This window comes from Gymnogyps californianus, chromosome 1, assembly GCF_018139145.2.
Source record: "Gymnogyps californianus isolate 813 chromosome 1, ASM1813914v2, whole genome shotgun sequence".
NCBI lineage: Eukaryota > Metazoa > Chordata > Aves > Accipitriformes > Cathartidae > Gymnogyps > Gymnogyps californianus.
Genome location: NC_059471.1, coordinates 76,490,516 through 76,512,807, shown reverse-complemented (window position 1 = coordinate 76,512,807; position 22,292 = coordinate 76,490,516). Strand labels below are relative to the sequence as shown.

At 41.9% G+C, this 22,292-nt stretch overlaps 1 protein-coding gene across 2 annotated transcripts in view; it reads left to right on the top strand.

Annotated features, from left to right (window-relative positions):
* Positions 1–22,292, top strand: part of DHRSX (dehydrogenase/reductase X-linked) — a 172,170-nt gene that overhangs the window by 19,326 nt on the left and 130,552 nt on the right. For both annotated transcript variants that reach the window (XM_050904000.1, XM_050904007.1), the window contains one exon: positions 18,690–18,797. In XM_050904000.1, coding sequence (XP_050759957.1) covers positions 18,690–18,797 — 108 coding nt within the window. The remainder of the gene's footprint in view (positions 1–18,689; positions 18,798–22,292) is intronic.

Sequence of the window (22,292 nt, the reverse complement as noted above, 5' to 3'; positions counted from 1 at the left end):
AGGAGGAAGTAGCCATGGACCCCGTGATGTTATTTTTAGAGATATTTTTGTAGTAGAGTCGTAATATGTCAGTTTGCTTGGACCACGCAGATACTGTCGCACCACACATGCTTTACCTGGAGCTCCCTCGCTCAGTGCTGGAGTAGTGTTGAAGTTACATGGGCACTGATGTGTAATTCGTGATTCAACTCAGTTATAGTAAAGTTTTTAGTGCATTGAACAAATAGAGTCTTATGAAATATTTTGCTATCTGTGTCACTAAGATTATGTGCCTTGCCTTGCAGACAGGGCAAGATTCAAGATTTGGGCAGTTATGGAGTAGAAATGTCATAATGATATATACACACACGCAGCCCCCTCTTAGTGTTTTCAGAAACTGTCGCCTGCCAGTTTCAAGCTTCCCATCCTTGCAGTTTCTAAATTACAGATGTCATTACAGACACAGCGATTTTGGGTTCGTGGCTTTATCATAGTGTATGAATTACTGCATTAAAGCTGCAGATATGGTGGAATATAGCAAGGTTTAAATGGGGTTATCGCCATCAAGGAAAGAAAATATTTGATGGCTACTATTCCTAAAGCAAATAACCAAAAAAGCAGTGATATTTTACGTCATGTCAGGATTGCTTTTAAGAAGAAAGAAAGTGCCATAGTTTTGTAATAAAATTATGACGTTTGCTTTCCTTTCACCGTATTTGTGCTCTGCTAGGAGAGGTTTGGTGCTTCACAGAAAATTCATTAGGCAAGAAAACTACGTCCCCCATCCTACCCAAAACGCCCTCTGAGTTGTGTAAGGCTGAGTAAGAGCGCTTGGCTCTGATACGCTTCTGCTTTTTGTAGTGTGACTGTTTTCTGCCAGAATATGCTTTCTGAGACATGGACATTTTGCCATCTGAGGGAATGTCTAACCATGATTGCTAACGTTGCTCAATATTTTAAATTAGCCTGGAGGAAAAAAAAAGGAAAGTTGGACCTAAAAAATGCACTGAACTTGTTTCTGAAGAAGGACCTTGAGGGAACAGTTAAAACCTTTTTTTTTCTTTTTTCTTGTTGACACATTGGTAACAAGGTGATATAACTAAACACCCTCCAACTCTGTGAGGAAATACTCATCTCCTAGAAGCTCTGCACTGAGTCTGGGACATTAGCTTCACCGGCGTGAGAAAACAAAGTCACGCCAGATGAAAGCAAAGCTCGGTCACCTCCTGACCTCACATCTCACACTGCTGTTTCGCACATGCACAAACCAGGGATTGAAGCTAATGAGCCTTATGAGTGTTCAATGAATTTGGGATTAAGTTTTTAATCTGCTACACTGTGGGCGAGGGTTTGATTGCCACCTCCGGCTGCCTGGGCTCGGTGTGCTGCAGCAGGAGGCGGGTGATGCTCCCTGTTAGCAATTTGTACCAAAACAACTGATATTAGGGCCCGTGCGCCAAGTGCTTTACAAAGCCAACCCAGAAGATGCTCTCTGCCCTAGGCAGGTTATTTTTAAAACAGAAACAGATAGTTCTGTGTAACAGTATTTTAACAAACATGTCAACCTGTCCTGGCTAAGGAAATTACAGATGAGTTGGCGTCAGACCTCGTTCTTTAAAAAAAGTTCAGTGGTACCATTGCAAATGGCTTATAAAGGATGCAACAGTCTATGTATTACACAGAATGAAAGCGACTTTCTAAATAAAACATTACTGGCACTACACTTTCTGCAAACCAGAACTGACACAGTGAATAGATGAGCTTGTAATTTTTTTACTGAATGTATCCCAGTGAATGGAGTCCTTGCAGAGCAGTAAGTGCTGGCTTTTTGGCAATTGGATATAACCTGGATAACTGGAAATGAAATGTTTGTGCTATGAAGTGCTTCTTACAGCAGATATACAAGGGCTTCTTGGACATATTTTTTCCAAAATAGCATCTTGTTAATGAATAAAGCCGTCCAGTGTGAATACAGATATCATCTCATCTGCCTGTTGGAGTGCTTTCGTGCTAATTAATGCCACCACCTATATGCCAGTCTTACTTGTGCATTCATAACTGGAGTCGCTGCATTGCACGGCGTATGATTTTAACATTACACAGTCTGTGGAAAATTAGTAGGAAAAAGGTCAAGAAATGCAAAATCCATGTTCTCTTCTAATTATATGGTACAGATATTTAAAGAGCAACTAACTTGAGTCAGAAGCAAGTTTCAAGAGCTGCAGACACTGCCATCAGTAGTGCCTAGTAGGCGCTAGCAGAGTTCTTTGCGCTTGGTTGTAGGCATGTAACTTTGTTCCTCTTGTAGTTTCTCATGGGTTCATTTTTGCAGTTGATCTTTTAAAGTCATTATGTGTAATCATCTAGCACTGCAGGGAGGAAAGGGATATTTGAAGATACAGGGGAGAGAGTGTAAAACAACAAAATAGATGGGCAACGTTGTAGCCTGGATTTCAGCTTGAGCATGGCCGTTAGGGTTATACTACAGTGGCATATGGTCTTAATTGTTTATGCACTAATTTAATGACCTTTATTGGGATTTTTGCTATTAAGTGTAGCATATCTTCTATCTGTCTCTTCCACCTCCATTTTTAAAGTGATTCAAAAAAGTATTTTTTCTCAATATTAACTAATTAAAATATTCTAGTGAGGCATAGGTGAAAACCATGATTTTTTTTCCCAGTCTTCTAATCCCATTTTAAAAGTATTCTTTTTCTTCCTTAGAAGAAAAGCATATACATACCCACAGACATATACAGAAAATGATTGTAATTCAGTGATGAGGTCCAGTTTATTCAGTTCAAATTCTTCCAAGCTGCTACCCTCTGCTGTAAAGGACAAAGTCATCTTTACAAGTGCAGTCTGCTGACAGCCGACACGTGTTTTTGCTGAGGGCTGCGGCGACGGGGACCGAGGCCGGGAGCCGCGGGAGCCACCACGGTGGCTCAGCGGGCAGTGTGTGTCCAGTGTGGCCGTTGTGCCGGCGGCGTCTCTGCAGGCGTGATCTGTTGCTTGCAAATGCATCGGGGTCTGTGTCAAAATGGGTTTGCAGCGTGCTCCTCTGGCTTGGCCAGTGGCGGTTTGGAGGGGGAGATGCTGAGACCTCTTCTTCCTGCCGGTCCCTGGTGTGTGCAACAGCAAAAGGACTGGGGAAGCACGAGGCTGGCAAAATGCCTGCGCTCCCTGGAGAAACGTCACTGCCGTCACAGGAGCATAGGTGGTGTGATCCTGGTGAGTTGTTCTGGGTGTCCCTCTTTGTATTGACATTGCTCCTGTCTGCCTCGGGTTTGACTATTACTACTGCTTTTTTACCTGAACACTTGTCTTCCCCAGGCTAAACCTGCACGGGGCTGGCTTTGCCAGTGTGGGATAGATACTGGTGTACTGCCATGCTGGGCAAAGCACTCCTGTATAAAAGTACCACATACATTAGCAGAGCAACACTTGCAGAAGAACAGCTTATTCAGTAAAACGATGTCTTTCTGTTTCTCTAGGCGAAATAGGGAATACCAGTAACTGCGTCTGGAGTAGAGCATGGGCTTTTGCTGGTACAGCGGTGCTGGTCACAAGCTGCACCAGGGCACAGACACGTTAGCCAGATGCTGTAGTGTCCCTTGGGAGGGAGGTGGTACTGTAGCCAAAATGAAGGTGGCGTAACCCTCAGCACTGGCGGATTTTCTGTATGGAAAGTTGCAAAGCTTCAAATGCAATGCAATAAAATTAATGTTGATATGAGGACTCTAGTAGCTGCTGGTACAGCTTGCAGAGACAGGAGGGGCTCGCTTTGCTCTCCCTGCAAAGAGCTGCACGCCTTTTGCCTTGTATATTACCAGTAATTTCTTCTGAGAGAGAAGCTAACTTGTGGCAAAGCCCCCCGGGGGACCGAGAATGAGTGGGCTGCCTGTTCGGACTGTGTGTTACGGGGCCTGATGGAGATGTAAGGCTGGAGTCTGGAATAGCAACTGCATTTTAGGGTCACCTCTTTCAAATCACCAAGAAGTCAGCGCGCAGTGTAAGGTGTGTGTTTGAAACACAGGCCTTGCGTGTTCGTGGAAACAAACCTAGAGAGAGAAATGTTGGAAACAGCAGAGAGCTGCTGAACAAGCCAGTGTAAGCTCTTAGGCTTTTATTCCTCAAGCTCTTTTTTCCCCCCCTTGATATGTTTAAATTGCTAAATTCCTTTATGATTCTCAAAACAAAAAAGCTTCATTTAAATGATTTTAATTATTTAGCATTAAACAGAAGTTAAACGTAGGTGTAACTTTTCGCTGTTTAATGTGAGGTATAATATGAGGGCTGTAGGTAGGTAACTGCCATCCATCAGCTTGGCAAGGTCTGTCCTTTGAGAGGTGGCTTAGGTATATCAGCTGCACTGGAAGTTGATTATCAGCTTGGCGTGACAAAAATGGGACTACAAGACCTGTCATAATAAACAAAGTGTCTTTTTTTCAAAAAAGAAAAAGGAATCTTGAAAGAATATTTCACACCAATGGGCTGTTGCAGGGCCATGCGATTTGAGCTAGATCTTCTGGTCAGGTGGAACAGAAAGCAGGCATGAAGCCTGTTTGTGCTAGCGCTGATGCCTGAAAAGTGCTGGTATTTCTGTCTGACATCCTTAGAAGGACTGACAGGGTGCACTGTGATGTATTGGCCTGTTTGAACTGCTGGTGAGATCAGATAGTTGGGGAGTGAGGTCACAGCCTGGCTGTGCAGAAGGGCCGGTGTGGTCCCTGCAGCCTTTGCCTCCCTTCTTAGAAGCAGGATGGTTGGGAGGTGTCGGTCAACAGAGATGCGTATTTCTGTATGAGATGAGCTTTTCCCTTAAAAATTTGGAAAGCTATTTATAGGAGGTAATTAAATGTAGGAACAAAAATAGGACGTTTGTGTCATACTCCCGGAGCATTATCAATAATGGGACTCATTTTGTGAGCAGTTGCGCTTCTTCAGAGGAGCGTGTGATACTCTCTAATTGAAATATTAATAGGAGATAATGACACTGTGGAACGATGGCCTCTTATATGGAGACATACTTCGAGAGCTTTTAATCTGTGTGGTAACTCTGCATATTAAAAATCTTTGACAATTTTGATGAAGAGCAATTGTAGAGCATGCACAGTAGCTGCTCTTTTAAGTTAACTAATTCCCTGAGTCCCGTGAATCTGCATTAGATTAATGGCCTGTAAAATTTCATTTGAAAATAAGTTTTTCACTGAGGAATAAAAAAATCTAATTTTTAAAAAAAATCTTTCAAAACAATTAGCTGTCTCTATTGCAAAGCAGCTACCTTCCTTGTGAAAACTTTGGTGCATATTTTATGAGGAACAAGAAAGGTGAAAATTGAAAGAAATTGTGTGAGTATGAGATCACTTCAGCATGTGTTAAGAAAGAGGAGTCTGAAAAGACATCAGTCTTTTCCTAGAAAAGGACTGTCTTGAGAGAATTAGGAAGTTATACACAGTACAGTCGAGACCTTTCTGTACTCACACTTTCATACTCCATTTGAAACCCCTGACCTGCTCGTGTTATCAAAGAAGAGAAAAATGAATAAAATTCCATCTTTGGAAAACAAGTACTGTAGCTGTCTTGAAGACAAAACGTGCATGCCCTTTGTACTTTCTCATTCCAGGTTAGAATTGATTTTTAAGCAGTTTTGCATACAGAAAACAGTTCTGTCCAGGGGCTCAGGGGGCTTCAGTGAAACTCCCATCTTTAAAAAAAAATAAATTAAAAAATCCCCACAAAGCTATCTTCCGTCACAAATTTGTGCTTCTGGAGGCCGGGTGGTGGCCCTGGGAGGTGGCATGTGGCAGCGGAGGGCTGAGCAGCTCAGAGCCCCAGCAGCCGGGGCATCAAGCTCAGGCATCGCCCCGCGCTGGGCAGCTCCCTCCGGGGCTGCGCAGCCCCACGAGCATCTGCCTCCATCGACATGCTCTTGTCCCACATAAGCAAGGTGAGCCTTGCTTTCCTTGGAGCCACTGCTTTGGTTGCGTACACTGAGATGCAAACGGGCACCCATATGTGTGATGATCTGCGGACAGCCTTTGCCACTGTCCGGACCCTTCACCAGGCACCGGCTAGCCGAAGAAATAAATGTGTTAGCCAGGGGCTGGTTTGAAGGATGGAGAAGTAGGGCAGAGAGGGAGAGGAAGGGATGTTGAGGCTATTTTCCATTTTTTTTATTAAGTGAGTAGCACCTGAGGGTTATCTCACATTAATGTCGATGCTGTAATGGCTTCTGATCATTAGTCGCTTCTGAAGATTTTAATAATATGGAAATCTGCTTTTTAACATTTTGTATTTTAATTAATTGCGGGTATCTCAGGGTAGCTTTAAGTACCGATTGGTTTATGTGCTACGCTTCCTGTTAACTAGATTTTTCCCAATAATCTCTAATCACCTTGTACCTCTCTTCCTGATTCTAATTACTGGAGCTTTGTATATGTTAACAAGCACTTCAGTTCACAAGTGATTGCACAGTTTTCTGAAGTACTCCAGAAACTTTCAATTACCTTTTAAGTTCTGTATACCAACTCATGACTTCTGCTTACTTATTTATGTTTGATGGAAATACTGTCACACTGAAGCCACGGGAAGCAAAGGGGACTGTTTAAGTGGCAGCAGAGCATTTTGTCAGCTGGAAGAGGCAGTTCTGAATGTGACCTTCAGCTGGATGCTCTTAAGCTTGATTGGGATATGGAAATTACATTCTCTGTCTCTGGGAAGAGAGAAGATGCGGTTTAAACTACTCTTAATGATCTTGCCAACTTCCCCCCCCCCCCCCCCCCCCCGAATCTAATATAGTAAGGGAATATTTAAAGAATCGACTTTTCCAATGTATTGGTTGCCCAGCTGTATCTCTCCATCTGTGCTCTGAGCAAGAAGTGACGGAATGATTAATTCAATCTTTTAATAGCGTGTGGTCAGAATAAGAGGTGTTGGAATTCACAAGCAGTAAAAGTAGAAGCTGTAAAGATGATGTTGGGGGTTGTGATACAATGTCCTCTACTGTCTAGGAATATGATAATACTGTCAATACTGTCTTGAAAATTAAAAATAAAATATTTGGTCTTTTGAAAAGTATAGATCACAGTGCAAAGTATAAATTGTTTTCTGTTGGCTTTTTAATTTCTGTGGTGAGATGCTAAAAAGCAGGTAGCAATATTTCACTCTTGGTTTGGATTTCCAGTTTGACAATAAGTAAGTAGATCAGTCTTTCCAGTTTGACCGTAAGTAAGGCGATCACTCTTTGCTTCAGTTTCTGCATATGAAAGTGCTGATGAATATCTGATTTTCAGCATTTTCTGAGGTTTGGGTACTGTAAATATTCTCCAGACTTGAAGGTTTATGACAGAAGCTTTCTTCCATGTAAAGTGTGGGGGCTTGCCTGCTCGGGTTGATTTCTACATTATTTGGGATTAAATCAAGAGTAGTAGCTGGGTTTTTTTCCCTGAGGTCTCTTTGTTGTGAAACAACCAGCCCAGCATTTAGAGTCTTCTGAAATGAGGTTTCTGCATTGCAGCCCGTTGTGACATTTACTCAGTTCGTAATGGAGTAACAGACACGTCACTCGTTGCTGATTCTTTTTTTCTTTAGCATTTCAAACTCACTGTCATCACTCTGATTTTTAGATCAAAACTATAACCTAAATGCTAATTTTTCACAGTTAGACATGAAATTTTAAAACCTCAGGAATTCTGTGCCACATTTCATGCAGATAACTGTTTGTCAAGTTTTTTGAGATAGCTGGGACGTGGTCTTTCCGAGAGAAGACATTTTCTGACATTACTTACATTTTGCTTTATTTTCTGTTTATCGCTTCTTACAAATTGATCACTGGATTTCTGAGCATGGTATGGAGAAATATTGCATTTATTGGGGACTTTTGCGGGAGGGAAAAGTGTTTTTAAATGGCAAATGTTCGGTGAAACTGAAACTTTCCACTGTTAGATTTGGAGTTACACTGGGAAGGCTTTTGTATGCTCGGGGTATGACTGAGAGCAAGGACTTGAAATGGTTTCTGACATCCCGAGGGGTGTAAACCATTCTGAGATGGAGCTGCATCTACTTGTTAGCTGTTTGTAAAAGCTTGGAGCCTGGACAATCTTTGGTTCCTGATACAGAATGAAGAAAAAAAAAAATTCTAATGTCTCTAACTTTTGCAGGATGGGAAAATTCATTCTGCAGGTACTAGACTATGCAGAGCTATTTCCATTACCCCGATTTAAATCTCCTGGGATGAGCTCCTCTTTTTATCTCTTATTTCACAACAGGAAAAAAATATAATTACAAGATGACATGACTTGAAGAGCATTGGGAAGTTTTACATAAAATGACATTGCCTGAGGTATTGCACAGTTACATTTGCCCAGAGGGAGGGAGTATGGGAGTAAGTATCAGTAAATCTGTTCAGAAGATAACCAGACGCTTTTTCTTGATTTAAAGATACACCTGTATATAACTTCCCTATCTTTAGTGTGACTGGAGTGAAAGAGAAGAAAGCCAAAGAGTAAGATTTAATAGGTAAATACATAAAAGGAATGAAAGATAAGCAGGGCAGAGAATACATGGCAAATGGAAATATGTCCTTCTCTATTCTTGTGATAGTATTTTCCCATGTAAGAGATGATATAGGTAAATGGATCCTTTAAATATATGCATATGTAGGGAATGGTTACTTTCTTCTGGGAGCTAGTGTCGAGTTCCTTCTCCTGGTATTCTTAACAAATCCAGTGATCTTTCATGTGCAGGCTGTGGCTGTCCAGTATACTGTAAGGAGTTATCGGGATTTCTTCATATTATTGCAACAACCGTCTTGCCCTTATTTCACAAAACCCTGCGTTAGATTTTTGTGAAGTGCCTTTTATGAGCGAAGCCGGGACTGCTCACGTATCGATCTCCTCGGCTGAGCCGAATTGGCGCTGTGCCCTTCAGCCACCGCTCCTGTCAGAGCACGGTGGTGTCCCACACGCCTCTCCTGTCTGGCTGTACAGCAGCAAAGCCCTCTCTTCTCTTCCAAGCGAAGGCGGCGTTCCGTGGCCTCATCCGAGTCCCTAGCTGGCGTCTGTCCCCAAGACAAAACGATTGCATAGTGGAGCAAAATATGCCATTTGTGGTGTAACGCCAGTGGTAGTCCAGTGCCAAATATTCTTGCACAAGTTTGTCAATACGTAGTATCAGCCTTTATCTGAAATATCCTTGTTCCTTGAGACTAGTGTTTCTCTGACAAAAAACTGGCTCAAGCCAGGAATAGCAAGGATGTTTAAGATAAGGACTAGCATGTGATGGCAGAAGTTGCTCGATACCTGTTTGGAACTTGCAGAGTCGTAATTTCACTAATATAATTTGTACTTGTAGATTTAAGGCAACTTTTCCATCTCTTCTTTCTTTCTCTCTCTCCAACCCCCTCCCCCCATATCCCCTCCCAGGGATCGAGTGCTCTCCTATTCCTACACATTCGGTTGGGAACTTTACTCCCAGAGTGGATTGTGGGCAAACCTGGATTCCTGATGAATTTTTAGCAGATTTTAATTGCACACTGTGGTATTTCCCAACCGTGTGATTTGTATAATGGTGTGTTCAATCTATTTGGCACTCGTAAAAATTAGATTCAAATCTCTTATCTTTAGATGAGTTTTGGCTAAAGGAACAAAGTAACTGAGAATGGCAAACATGGCCAGAAGTGAGATTTAGGACTCGGGAACTGCACCCTCCCTTCTACTTTTGCTTTCTTTTACCTTAGGGCAGCTCCATATTTGTTGGGATCAAATTTCCTAATAGCTCTCTGTCAAAATCAGCCTGAACTTGTATTGTAAAAAGCTCAGATATACGCTTCATCAAACCATTTTTCAATGCAGCCTTGTTTCCCATTGTCTTAGAGAAAGCCAATTCAGAAATAGGCAAGAAAACTTCCCAGATTAACCATTCTCTTTAGTTTTCTCCATTCTCAGCCTCTTCCATCTTGGGGGGGCAACATTCAGCTTTTTTTGGTGTGATCAATGAGCCTGATGCAAAAGGTCTGTGTAGGGTTTATTGGAGGAAGCGGTTCTTCACAGTCAGAGTGAAGACAGCATAAATCACTTCGGAAAATTACCATCTATATTATTTTTGAAAACTGGAATTATGTTTTTCTCTGTGCAGCCCTTCTGCCAAGTCTAGCAGCATCACAAAGTCCCAGATCAATATTACTGAGGATCCTATTTGACAAATAAACCAAAAGCACTCAGGCTCCAGTCGAAAGATGTGTGAAAATGCAGCTTCCCTTGGGTCTCGTAACCAGGCAGGACTTCTTCACTTGCAAACACTCCAGTCATACGCTCTAGAAAACAGGATACTGAAAATACATGTGCAAGTGCAGACGAAATATTTTTCGGATGACTTTGGCAATAGCCGTAGCTTACCTTTCTGCCAGTCTGTGGTTACAGTGCCTTGACTTACACCATCTTCCTCCCACCAAACCACAGTTGATTTGCATCCGTAAGTAGCAGGAGGCCAAGCTGTCTGTGCAGGTCGTCTCGATGGACCTTTTTTTGCCTTGAGGACAATAGCCCCATGCAGAGATTTATGATTCAGGTGTATTAAATTGCTTAGAGATGTGTGTCTCAGCTAAATACTTGGAAGTAGGGGGGAAGGTGAAGAGAGGGGAAAGGGGGCTGAAGCACTCGAAAATGACCTCTTCTTGACCAAAAAAACTTTTTCCTGTGTCTTTGAGAGTCTAACACTCCCTTTTGCTTCCCCTTCCACAACCTGCCTTCCACACACACTTCTCCCTTTATGTGCATTTAGCCTGTCTTTCCAAGAATCACTAGAAGAAACCCAGATAGGTGTGTCATGTAAATGAAATTTTTAGTGCAGCCTTCCACCTTCCTTCCCATTGTTGCTAGAGAGATCTCTTATCACAGGACTTGGATTTTTGAGTGCCAAAACCTGTTGCTCTGAAAAACCACGTTATTTAGGGTATCGTTATTTTTGTTTAGCAAAAAAATATTTCTTTCAGTACTGTAGTGCTGGCATCATAACTTTCTTCTTACTACTGTGCCAGTTTATCTTGCATCTTTTCTAATATGTGGATTTCTTTTACTATAGTTAGGTCTTGCTGTGGATACTGGTGCTCCAATCTTGTGATATTGAACTCTAATAATACTTCTTGCTATCCAGTACCTCCCAAGGCTCCCCAATGTGTTCAAGAGATGAAAAGTAAGAGGAGGAGGAGCTATTCTGCTTATTAATCTTTTGTAGTATGGCTTTCCCATGTGTTAAATGAGATATCTGGGGATGAGTCCTGGAATCGATTTTGGGAACTTGTATCTCTGGCTTCTGTGAGGGGCTTGTCATCTTGCCTGCAAATGTTATCACTTTGTCCCTATAAGCAAGCTGGCATGCTTGTCAAAAAGCTAAACAAATGCTATAAACTTACAGCAGGATTAAATTTGGGGTTTTTTTTTAGCTGTTTTCATTGGCAATTAAAAAAAATTCATTAGTCTGGCTCAGCAGATGTTTGCTGCTAACTCTGAAGAGATATCTCTTGTTCCTGTGTTGACGAGGTCGGGAAGGGATGAGGATACACATTAGCTCCTTAGCTGGGTGAGCACACTGCTTTTCTAGTTGGTGTAGCTGCCGACTCCCCTGCTTTTGTTTCATTTGCTGTCTTGCTACACTTTGGCCATTTGTCCAGGCTTGCTGGATATGTGGTGCCTTGGCTTGAGTTACGGCACTGGTTGGGTTCCCAGGTGTCCAGGCAGCCCTGACAAATTGCTGCTGCTGGTCCAGTGACTGCCCATGCGGTGTGTGTGCGGGAGGTCCGCCGTATTGTGGAAATGTCTGCTTCACAGGGCACGGGCTGCACGTGTGTTCCCGTGTCAGCTATCCCAGCCTGAAATACAGGGGATGGAGCTTCTATGAATTTCCAGCATTGGTAAGTGTGAGTTATTGTTTGTTGGTTCATTGGCACGCTGTGTTTTAGGACCCGTGTGCACCTTGTGCAATGGTTAGACAAGAAACTTGGTCTTACGGATGCTGTGGTTTTGTGAGCGGTTGTTAACAATCCGTCTTCCCTATCGATGGCTGTGTGGGAGGCTTCTTAAATTAGGTCTTCCCCTGGCTGCTGAAATTCTTATAGCCATCTGGCTGCTGCTGTTCCATTAATAGCACCTTGAGATACTATGCATTTGTAGAGTAAGGGACACATTTCCATGGTTTGGTTTCTCCTGCTGTTCTGGTTCTTCAACACCTTTCCCTTCCCATGAGTAACTGCAGGGCCAGCCTGTCTCCGGTACCTCCATTTCCTCGTGATTCCTGACTTTCACTTCGGCAGAAGTAAAGACAAAAGCTAGGAGGCTTGTCACCTAGCTGGTGCAAAATTCCAGTTGTGCTTGGAAACAGATGCTCTCCCTGCGCAAATAAATTACACAATGCATCCATCAATTCGAGGTACATTGGACCTGTTGGTCATGTGCCAGTGGATCTGCATGCGCGCATGACAGTTGTTCATCAGTGGAAGGTCTGATGGCCTCGACTGCTGAAACCAGCAGGATACCTTTTGACAGAAGGACTAGTCAGGCTGGTTGCCACCTACCTGGTTTCCAGCCTTAAAAGCCTTCAATCTTGATTGCATATTGATGTTCCTTAGGAAAGTGATAGGAAGCAGCAGAGGCAGAAAAGATTTTGGTGTGCAAATTTGGGAAGACCATTTGCATTTGAAAGATCATCTGCACAGGCTTAGGACACGCAACTTTTCTGCTGGTGAAAGCTGGTGTCATACAAGAAAAAAAAAGATTGTCTGGTTTATTTCTCAGGACTTGAGTACCTGAAATTGTCTTCTGTTAGGATAATCCTAGGATGACTTTTTGAGCCTGGACCCCGTTTACTTGGTTTCTGCCAAAACAGAAGTTTCCGGAGATGTTACTGTAAGGCTCACACAAAAGGCTATTGCTGAAAGCTGCGTGGATTGCCCAGCAGTCTACTGATTGCCTCTTGGAGTAGCAAATGAATTATTTTTCTACATCTGCTTTGAAAGGGATCTTAATGACTATAATCTCAGCATTGCCACAGCGTAAATTGGAAAAAGAGTCAGAGTATTTTGGAATAGGAAAAACTACTCAATAATTTGATGGTAGACTGAGCTATATGAATTCTTTAGCCAACTAGAAAAACTCGATTGTGCCTTGTCCTGTGGCGTTAGATGAGGACCGACAGTTACAGTTTGCCCTCTTTTTCTCACTCGGTGTTGCTATACAGGAACAGCTCCAAACTTGGCTCTTGTTATTCTGTTATCAAACTAAATATTCATTGTGGCTTCTTTTCTTTTTTTCCTTTTTTTTTTTTTTTTCCATCTGTGGTTCTGCCAGTTACCTTCAGGCACAATATTTGCATGTAAATTATTCAGTTATAGGAGGAAGGAAAAAAATAACTGTTAGGATTTGTCTGCGGGGTCTCTTCAGCACAAATGCCACCAAAGTCCCTGCGCCGAGTGCCCAGTTCAGGAGGTGCAGGCAGGTCCCAGTGTGGCACCTCTCAGGTGGCCCCTCTGACCAGCTCTTCGAATGCCTTCAGCAGTGGTTGTCTTTCTTGCCTGATAAGGACTGGAGACTGATTCAGACAATCTAAATTCTGCCTTTGGCCTTCAATGTCTTAAAAAGAGGGTTTAATGAAGAGATTAATATAAGATATATATTTAATGTGCACATGACTCATACTGTTCCACAATGCAGATGCTGGATTAATAGGGTAGGAGATGGAACTTTGTAAAAATTTGATGCAATTTGCTTTTAATGAACTTTTAATACTTTTTCTTCTTTTTTTTTGGCCTCAAACAGGCTGTGTTGTAAAGATTATGGAATACCGAAGCAAGCAACTCTTAAGGGGTGCTCTTCTTTTGAGGTTTGCATTGTCTGTGTTCACACAGTACATTTCTGCAACAAAGAAAGTGTAATGCCTCTGTTTTGATCTGGCTACTTCAGTTACTCCCATCCTACCCCAGAGTTGAGATTTTGCCAGCAGGAACTAGTCATTGATATGGAAGTGGTCATTGATACGGGTCTGCAGTCTGTTTTATTTCTCTGTGGTCTTGGCAGTTGCAGAGACATCTTGACAGCCCTCTAAGAGTCCCTTGAAAATTAGTATTTTTAAAAATTACAGAATTGCCTTAAATTCTTCGTAGTATTGGCTTTGTGTGAGGATGTCTCTGTACATGGAAGTTATTTCAGATTGAGGAGAAGTGTATTTAAAAGGACAATAAATATTTTAAAATAGCTTCATATCTGGACATATTTATTACAGAATAGATCTGCCTTATTCTTCTGCTTTAGCTTAATCCACTTGCAAAGTAGACAGGCTTATTTCTTCCAAATATGCTGGGATGCAGGCAGAACCTGCAGCCTGAGAGAAGCCTCTCTCAGACTTTGGCGTGATAAAGCAGCGCTTAAGGACTTCAGGCTGGTTTCTTCGAACACAAAGGGAGATTAACAGCTAGTGCTTGGTCAGGGGATTTCATTAGCACCAGGGCTGTACGGTTCTCATGTCCCACAGTGAGATCACTGTCATTATGCCTCTGTAATTGAGATCAGTATCTACCTACTTACCAGGAGCAGAGGCAGAGAGAGAGCTGGGGTGTTTTAAATGAGGTGCAAGAAGTGCCGGAGGGAACCTCCCCAGCGTGGCAAAGCTGGTGGGTCTCCACTGCCTCCTGCCCAGGGGCCTCCCAGCCTCCGGCCATGCTCGGCTCAACCTCTCGCACAAAATAAACCAGTATCTGCTGGAAAACCAGGCTGAGCCCAGGTCTGCTTTGAAAGTTTGATGTTGGGTTTCATCATGGAAGAGGTGTTTTCACACTGAAAAGGTGGGTGTTTCGTAAACTCTACCCGACAGTGGAGTTCTAGTGGGAACAGGGCACCAATAAACTGCCTTTCACTGTAGTTACCACTGGCTTACACATGCAGCCTGGATTTGATCTTGACCACTTTTATTGATGTAAGAACTAGCAGTGTCTCATTTTCATGGAGATTCATTTTACATTGAGGTATCTATCTTGATGGAAACAGTACGCCTTTTCTGCAGATTAAAATTAATTTAAGATTAATAAAAATGAAAATTAAGAATTAATTGAGGGGGTTATTTTGTTGGTTTTTTTGTTTGTTTGTGTCCCCCCCCCCCAAGATGTATTTCAGTTTTTCTCTTTGTGTTTCCCATTTTGGCTGAAGTGAGCTGATATACTAAGATGTGACATGCAGTGTTGTGTCTGCTCAAAACCATGCTATGTGGAAGCTGTATATTGTACCTGTTGTAAATAAAACAGATACTGGCCATTCATCCATGTGTCTGCAGCCCTCATTTCTCCCTCCCTGCATGCTTTCTTAGGTCCTTGGAGCTAGCTGCTACAAACAGGCCTGTTTTAAAGCTCTCGGTAATATAGGATCTCACTGAATGCATCTCTGCAGTGGAGTCTGTCTGTCTGTCATGCTCTTCATTGCGGGTTGGTAATGTACCTGATTTGGGTGGCCATTGGGACCAAAAATTGTCCTTTTCTTTGCAGCCCTCATGGACAGGATAGGACCGGGCATTTTCCTTCCTTGTCCTCTGCTAAGCACCATTTCATCACAGTGATACCTGTTACCACTTTGCTGTTCTGACTTCCCACTTTTCCTTCATGTTATTGCCCCTTGCCCAGTCCTGACTTTTTGTTCTCCTTTTCTTTAATTCATTTTCTTCTAAGTAAGTGAATTAATTTTGCACTAAAATGTCACTTCTTATGCAATAGGTAGATATAGTGGTGCAGTAATGGAAATGAATGACAGCACCTGTATGCAACATGCAAAATCCAAATGTCAGGTTGGCAATGTGGTGAGAGAGGAGGAAGCAAGAGGAGGCATGGGGAGGCAGAAGAGGAGGAGAAGGTACTCAGGCCCAAAGGAAAGCAGTTTCTCTTGAGGAAATTCCTTTTGTTGGTGTTGGAGTATGTTTTTTCAGCTATAGTGAAATAAACAAAAATGGAAATGACTTAATGTTCCTTTTTTCTCTGGATTCTATACCCAAACGCACAGGTGAAATGGGATGAAAGATAAACGGGAGGGAGACCTCTGGGGAGGAAGCAAACCTCATGTTTGTGCAACTCACTCTATCACATGTCAGCAGAATTTTCAATGTAGTTTATGATTGGATTAACTAAACTTTAAAAGAAAATTACTTAGTGGACTTCAGCTCATGTTTTTGCCTTCTAGATGGCATTTTCTTTAGAAGTACATATGCAGTTGCCACATGCAAAATTCACACATGTATCTATCGTGGCCAGAAATGGCCTTTCTTGCTTTAACACCAAGGCAATGCCAGTGCCTCCTGTATGGATTTAAAGGTGTTTGACCTCTCAGGAGAGGCCTCAGAATGGTTTTTGCAGCGTGGACTCGACTGAATGAAGAGGTATTTGCTTTGCAAGAGTTCATTTTTCAGAGTCTTGAAGTTTTTGAGCTAACAAAAGCTCAGAAAGCTGTTTGTTTCAGATTTGTCTGCCATCTTGCAGAGTATTGGCCTGTTCCTTGTTAAGAGACCTGTCTCCTCTCAGCACGCCTTTGGTACAAGGCAATGTGTTCGTGTTTTCATGTGGTCTAAAATGTTGAACAGTGGGCACATAGTGGTCCCCCTTTTTACAAATGCAAATCATTCAGGCAGTGATCTTTCACTCCATGGCTGAAAGGACTTGAGGTTTTATGTCCTTGCCAAATTTCAAGCATATCCGGTCACGCTGAGGCATAAGGGCTGTTCACACAGGGGTGACAACAACTTGTTTCACACTAAGAACATTTATTTTTCTTCCTCTTTAAAATCTTTATTTCCTGTCTGAATTTTCAAAAACTGCAAAAACGTATTTTTTTTTTCCTTTTTTTTCTACGTCACTGGCAGAGAACAGAACAGGAAAACATAGTCTAAAAAGGCCAAGTCTGGTAAAGTAATAAGCAATTAAAAAATGCTACCTAGAGTGGACAATTTACCCAAATATTTAGTGTCAGGTCTAGCTTTAATTTCTAGGCTTAACTATTGAAAAAAATGTGGACATTTTACTTAGAGTTTGTTATGAGAAATATTTTTGGTGGAAATCTCAGGACTGCTTATAACTAAACTGAAGCCCTTTAGGAAAGCTCTCAGTGAAGTTTTATTTAGCTTGAATTATAGATATTAGGACACCTACATGCATGGATATCACTGTAACAGGAATTAATTTTCAAATACTTGCAAACAATTCTCACTCTGCATGGATGGGAATAATCATGTCGTTACCTGAAGAGAATAGAAATTCATGTTGAATCGTGCTGGAAAGAACTATGTATTTCAGAAAAGATGAAATCTGGGTCCTTTTTGAAGTTGCTGTGAAGAAAGCAGCTTGTATCAGCACTAGTTCTGTGTTTCATAACCATATAAAATATGAGCTTGTGTTATACAACAAAGCAATCCCCTGAAAACCTAGAAATCAAAATAGAAAGTTCTTTGATAGATGAAAGTCGGAATCTTTTTAACATTAGTTATCTATAACATTGCCTACGGACACTGCACCACAGCAAAATGAAATACTCAGCGCCGTTTTCCCTGTACAAGTACCTAGCAGCTTCTTCGAAAAAGCAAACAGAAATTCACCTTGGTCACCTGAAGACCACATGGTGCTTCACATGAAAGATTTGCCACCTCATCAAAAAATCGTATTTGGTATTTGACCTAATTCGTGCCTCCCCCAAGCAGTTAAATTAAAATGCCTTTGCTCTCCTTTGGCAGGAGGGCTCCCTCCATCTTGGAGGGATGCGTTGAGCAACCTGTGGCCGGCATGAGAGCTGGCAGTCGGGATGGCGGCCGCCCCGCTGGGGTCATCCCAGCCACTTTTTGGCTCACTCGGCAGTCGAAGGGCTGCCTGGGGACGCAGGAGTCACAGGCCGTAGGCCTAAGCAGCCCCTAGCAGAGGGGGTTTGGGGAGTGTGCCCTACCCACTGGGCTGTGCATTGCCCTGGGTTAAGGAGCGCTTGTTGGGGCGGAGGCGGTGTGGGGCTGGCTGCCGGCATCGGGGACGCTGGCTTCTGCAGGAGAGGGCTGGGGTGGGTGGGAAAAGCAGGTCGGGGATTTCTTGCAAAAAATTGCCCCGTCCTTCCATTGAGGGCCAGGACCGTGTGATTTTCAACAGGGAGAGTGCTCAGTTATACAGGTAAATTACGTCAGCCGGCTCCTGCCCTTTAGATGCGTCGTCTTTGACTGAGCTGTTTGCTCTTTCCCCCATGTTACTGGTAGAGGCCTGTCCTTCGTCATTCAAGAAGTTTTCAGGATATCATGCTGCCGATTGTATTTTTTTCCCTGTATGCATGGAGTAAACCATCCCTGAGCTGACTTTTAACAGCTGTCACCTTGCTCTGTAACAAAGTCAAGGTGAAAATTTTAAAGGGCAGATTACTGCAGGATGACAAAATGCATGCAAACAGAAATGAGAAACTTTCTGAACTGGGTGTTTGTTTTTAGTGTTGTCAACCTTAGTCTTCTGTGAACTGTTAATACTGGAAAATTATAGCGCAGTAAATAATGGCGGATGCTCAGTAGTTTTTATTTCCATACAGAGTTTGCTTCTGAGATTGTTTACTGGCCTGGCTTGAGTGGTCTGTTAAGTGTATGCCTCTTTAAAATACATCTTAACTTCTTAATCATGTTACTATTGTGAACTAACCTTGCATTATTTCTTTTTCTTCATATAGTTTTCCCTACACAAAATGGAAAGGTTGCTATAGTGACTGGAGGTGCTAAAGGAATTGGTTACCAAACTGTGAAGCATTTGGCAAGACTTGGCATGCATGTTATAATAGGTAAAGTAATTATTTTCTTAATATATATTTTTTGTTTCACAAAGTAATTTTTTTTCTTTTAAGGAGTATTTTCTTTCCAGCATAAGTAAAGATATGGCAGGGGAAGGTAGGAGACGGTTTTGCTAGCATTTAGCACAGATAAAGATTTGATTTATGTTTTGCTTTGCAAGATCTTAAAGAAAAGTGGATGGGATTTTTTTTCTGCAAAACTTGGAAGAGTTGGACTACGTTATATAAAAAGTAAGCAATAAGGTGTCGTGATTTAACCCCAGTCAGCAGCCAAGCACCACCATGCAGCCACTCCCTCACTCCCCCCTCCCCTACTCCCGGTGGGATGGGGAGGAGAATCGGGAAAGAAGGTGGAACTCGTGGGTTGAGATAAGAACAGTTTAATAACTAAAGTAAAATATAATGCTAACGATAGTGATAATGAAAATAATAATAATAATTGTAATGAAAAGGAATATAACAAAAAAAAAGGAAGGAGGGGGGAGAGAAACCCCAGTGATGCACAATACAATTGCTCACCACCCGCTGACCAATGCCAGAGCGCAGATCCACACCTCCCGGCCAACTCCCCCTGTTTATATATCGCATGACGTTCCATGGTATGGAATATCCCTTTGGCTAGTTCAGGTCAGCTGTCCCGGCTGTGCTCCCTCCCAGCTTCTTGCACACCTGCTTGCTGGCAGAGCATGGGAAACTGAAAAGTCCTTGGCTTAAGATAAGCGCTACTTAGCAACAACTAAAACATCAGCATGTTATCAACATTATTCTCACACTAAATCCAAAACACAGCACTGTACCAGCTACTAAGAAGAGAGTTAACTCTGTCCCAGCCGAAACCAGGTCATGAAAAAAACTTAAAAATATGGGTATTCCAAAAATATTTTATTATCCTGTTACGGAGGCTGGACTATGCTTCAACGTTTGGGTGCACATGTTCATTAAGAGCAAAACTAATGAAAGCCTTGAAGGAATATTCCAGTGTGTAGTGGGGGATGATCTGTGTTATAAGGGCAGAGGAGGCCCTTTTAACTTCATCCATGTAAAAATTGCACATTTACTTCTCAGTTTGTCACTGTAGGTGGCCTTTGTAGGCAAGGCAGGAAAATAAATGCCCTGAGAGGTTCATTTGTGTCAGTCTGACATGGGCTGGACAACTCACCTTCTGGAGGTGTCTGTTTCTCTCCATTGATAATAAAGAGTTTATAAGGTGACTATGTTAGACTGAGACATCTGAAGTTAGGATAGGTCAATTTCTGTAGGAACTCCAAAAATGTCCTGAGTGCACAGTTTCTTCTCTCTACTACAGACAATATTAGTGAGACTTTTTTTCCTATTTTTTAAAGCTTTCTGTACTATATATATATATGCACTAATATATCTACTATATCTGTATGTAACATCATGAATACTCATGTTTAAAATGCTACATTTTGCTCCCTTCATCTTTCTTTAACTAGATTTTTACCTAAAACACTCTAACTTTTACACCATAAGGTCACTGAAGGTTGGTATTTCGTAATACACTAGCAAGCTGGTGATGCCATTTTATTTAGCTTTTATACAGAATGTACTCTCTCTAAGGTTTTGTATACACATCTTTAAAAAAAAACAAACCCACACCAAACAATAAGCCATGTATTTTTAGTCTAGTGCAATCAGTAACACTAATGGAGTTGCCCTGGAATTGTACAGGTGTAATGCGGAATACTACTTACTCATACATGTTTTAATAGATGTGTCAAAACCAAGCATCTGCAAAATGCAAGCAGATGCTGCTATATGTAGCTAGATGCTAGATGTAGCTTATGGAGCTAGATGTAGCTAATGATGTCAGCATTAATATTTAACTAAAGAAGACACTAAAGAAGTCACTTTTCATGTTTAAGGTGGACCGCAAAAATGTACTCAGTGGGAAAACAAAAAGGCCAATTTTCTTCTCTTTGCGTAGGGTCGTGGAAGCATAGAACATTGCTACTTTTTTGAAGACTTCTTTTATACCATTTAATGTTTAGGGTATTTCGTGTAACAAAATTGAATGTGAGATCTCTGGGAAAGGGAACATGATATTTAATTACAAAAATCTCTAAATAAGCTGATTTTTTTCAACTCACAATCACCTCCTCATAGATCTCATTCACTCACACTCATACTCTCACAAGTACCAAGATGTGTGTGCTCGTGCGGTCTGGTGAGCATCACTCGTGTGCAGAGTGGGAAAAGCTACGCAGCGACTGAGTCCTTATCCTGTCTCTGCGGTTCTTCTTGATTGGAAATGACAGGCTAGTTTATGGACAGATCTTTTATACCTTTTAGGAGTCATCAGCTCTTAGTACATTTTTCCTTGTCTGGAGTATATAGGCTATGTCTATAGCCTATTTTCTGAGTGGGCTAACAGGAAAAGTAATGGTATGGGTGATATGCCACAACCTGGATGTTACCCTCCTGGTGGCAAGCGTGCATGGTCATCTGCTGGCAAGTCCTTTGTGCTGTGGCCTTGACATAAACAACACAGGAACAGTGTCCTGGAAACATGTCCTTTATTTTCTGCAAGGGCCATTCTTTTAACTTTTTGCTCTGCTCTTTCTTTTGGCGCTTACAGACACACACACTTCCATTCACTTTTCAATTTTACCAACCTTAATTTTTGCATTACGAATCTCTACAAATGTAAATTAATGAAATTAATTATAGGAAGCATTTGATGAGTAAGATTTTCAGCTGATTCAGTTCTTTCAGGCAAACTGACCTAAACGCTGAGCCCAGTGAGTCACAGCCATCTTCTTTGCCTGTGAAATTCTTCAGAGCAAAGAAGCCTGTCAGTAGAATGGATAGTCTCAGGCTTTGTTCCAGCTGCAAGATTAAAACAGTCTCAAAAGCACATTAAATGCAATGACCTTCCATCCTTGTTGCTAACTGTTGGCCCCAAGTGTCCAGAGTATGCTTAAAATACCTGCTGGCACATTGGCATGCGTTAGCACATTCAGCTTCAGGCCACGCAAGCAAAGATTTAAGCCTCAAATAAGACAGCAAGTGCGCTCAAGCTTTCTACTCTAGAAATGTTTTCACCTTATGTTTGTATATAGGCGTGAACTAACGTGAAAAAAGTGTGGATGTTAGGTGAATTTGGGCTTGCAGGGGAGACTCATGTGTAGCTCACAGTCAGTCTTGCCCATTCACTGAATGCTTCTTTCCTATTACAGGGACTAAGCAATGGGAATATTTAGTAATAAAGAATGATATCCCTGCAGCAGGCAAATGAGTCAAACCTGGAAGTCTGATGTGAAGATGATTCACCATTTGCGATGGATGTGATTTTGACTCCATTTCACATTTTAGAGGAGTAAATGTTTGAAATAACTTACTTTTAAATCCAATCTACCAATGGAATGAGGAAAACAAAGAAGTAGAAAGCATGTTACCGTGTGGAACATGAATAGGCACCGTATGAAAATGCTCACTCAGAGCATTTTCAGCAAGCGGTCGCAC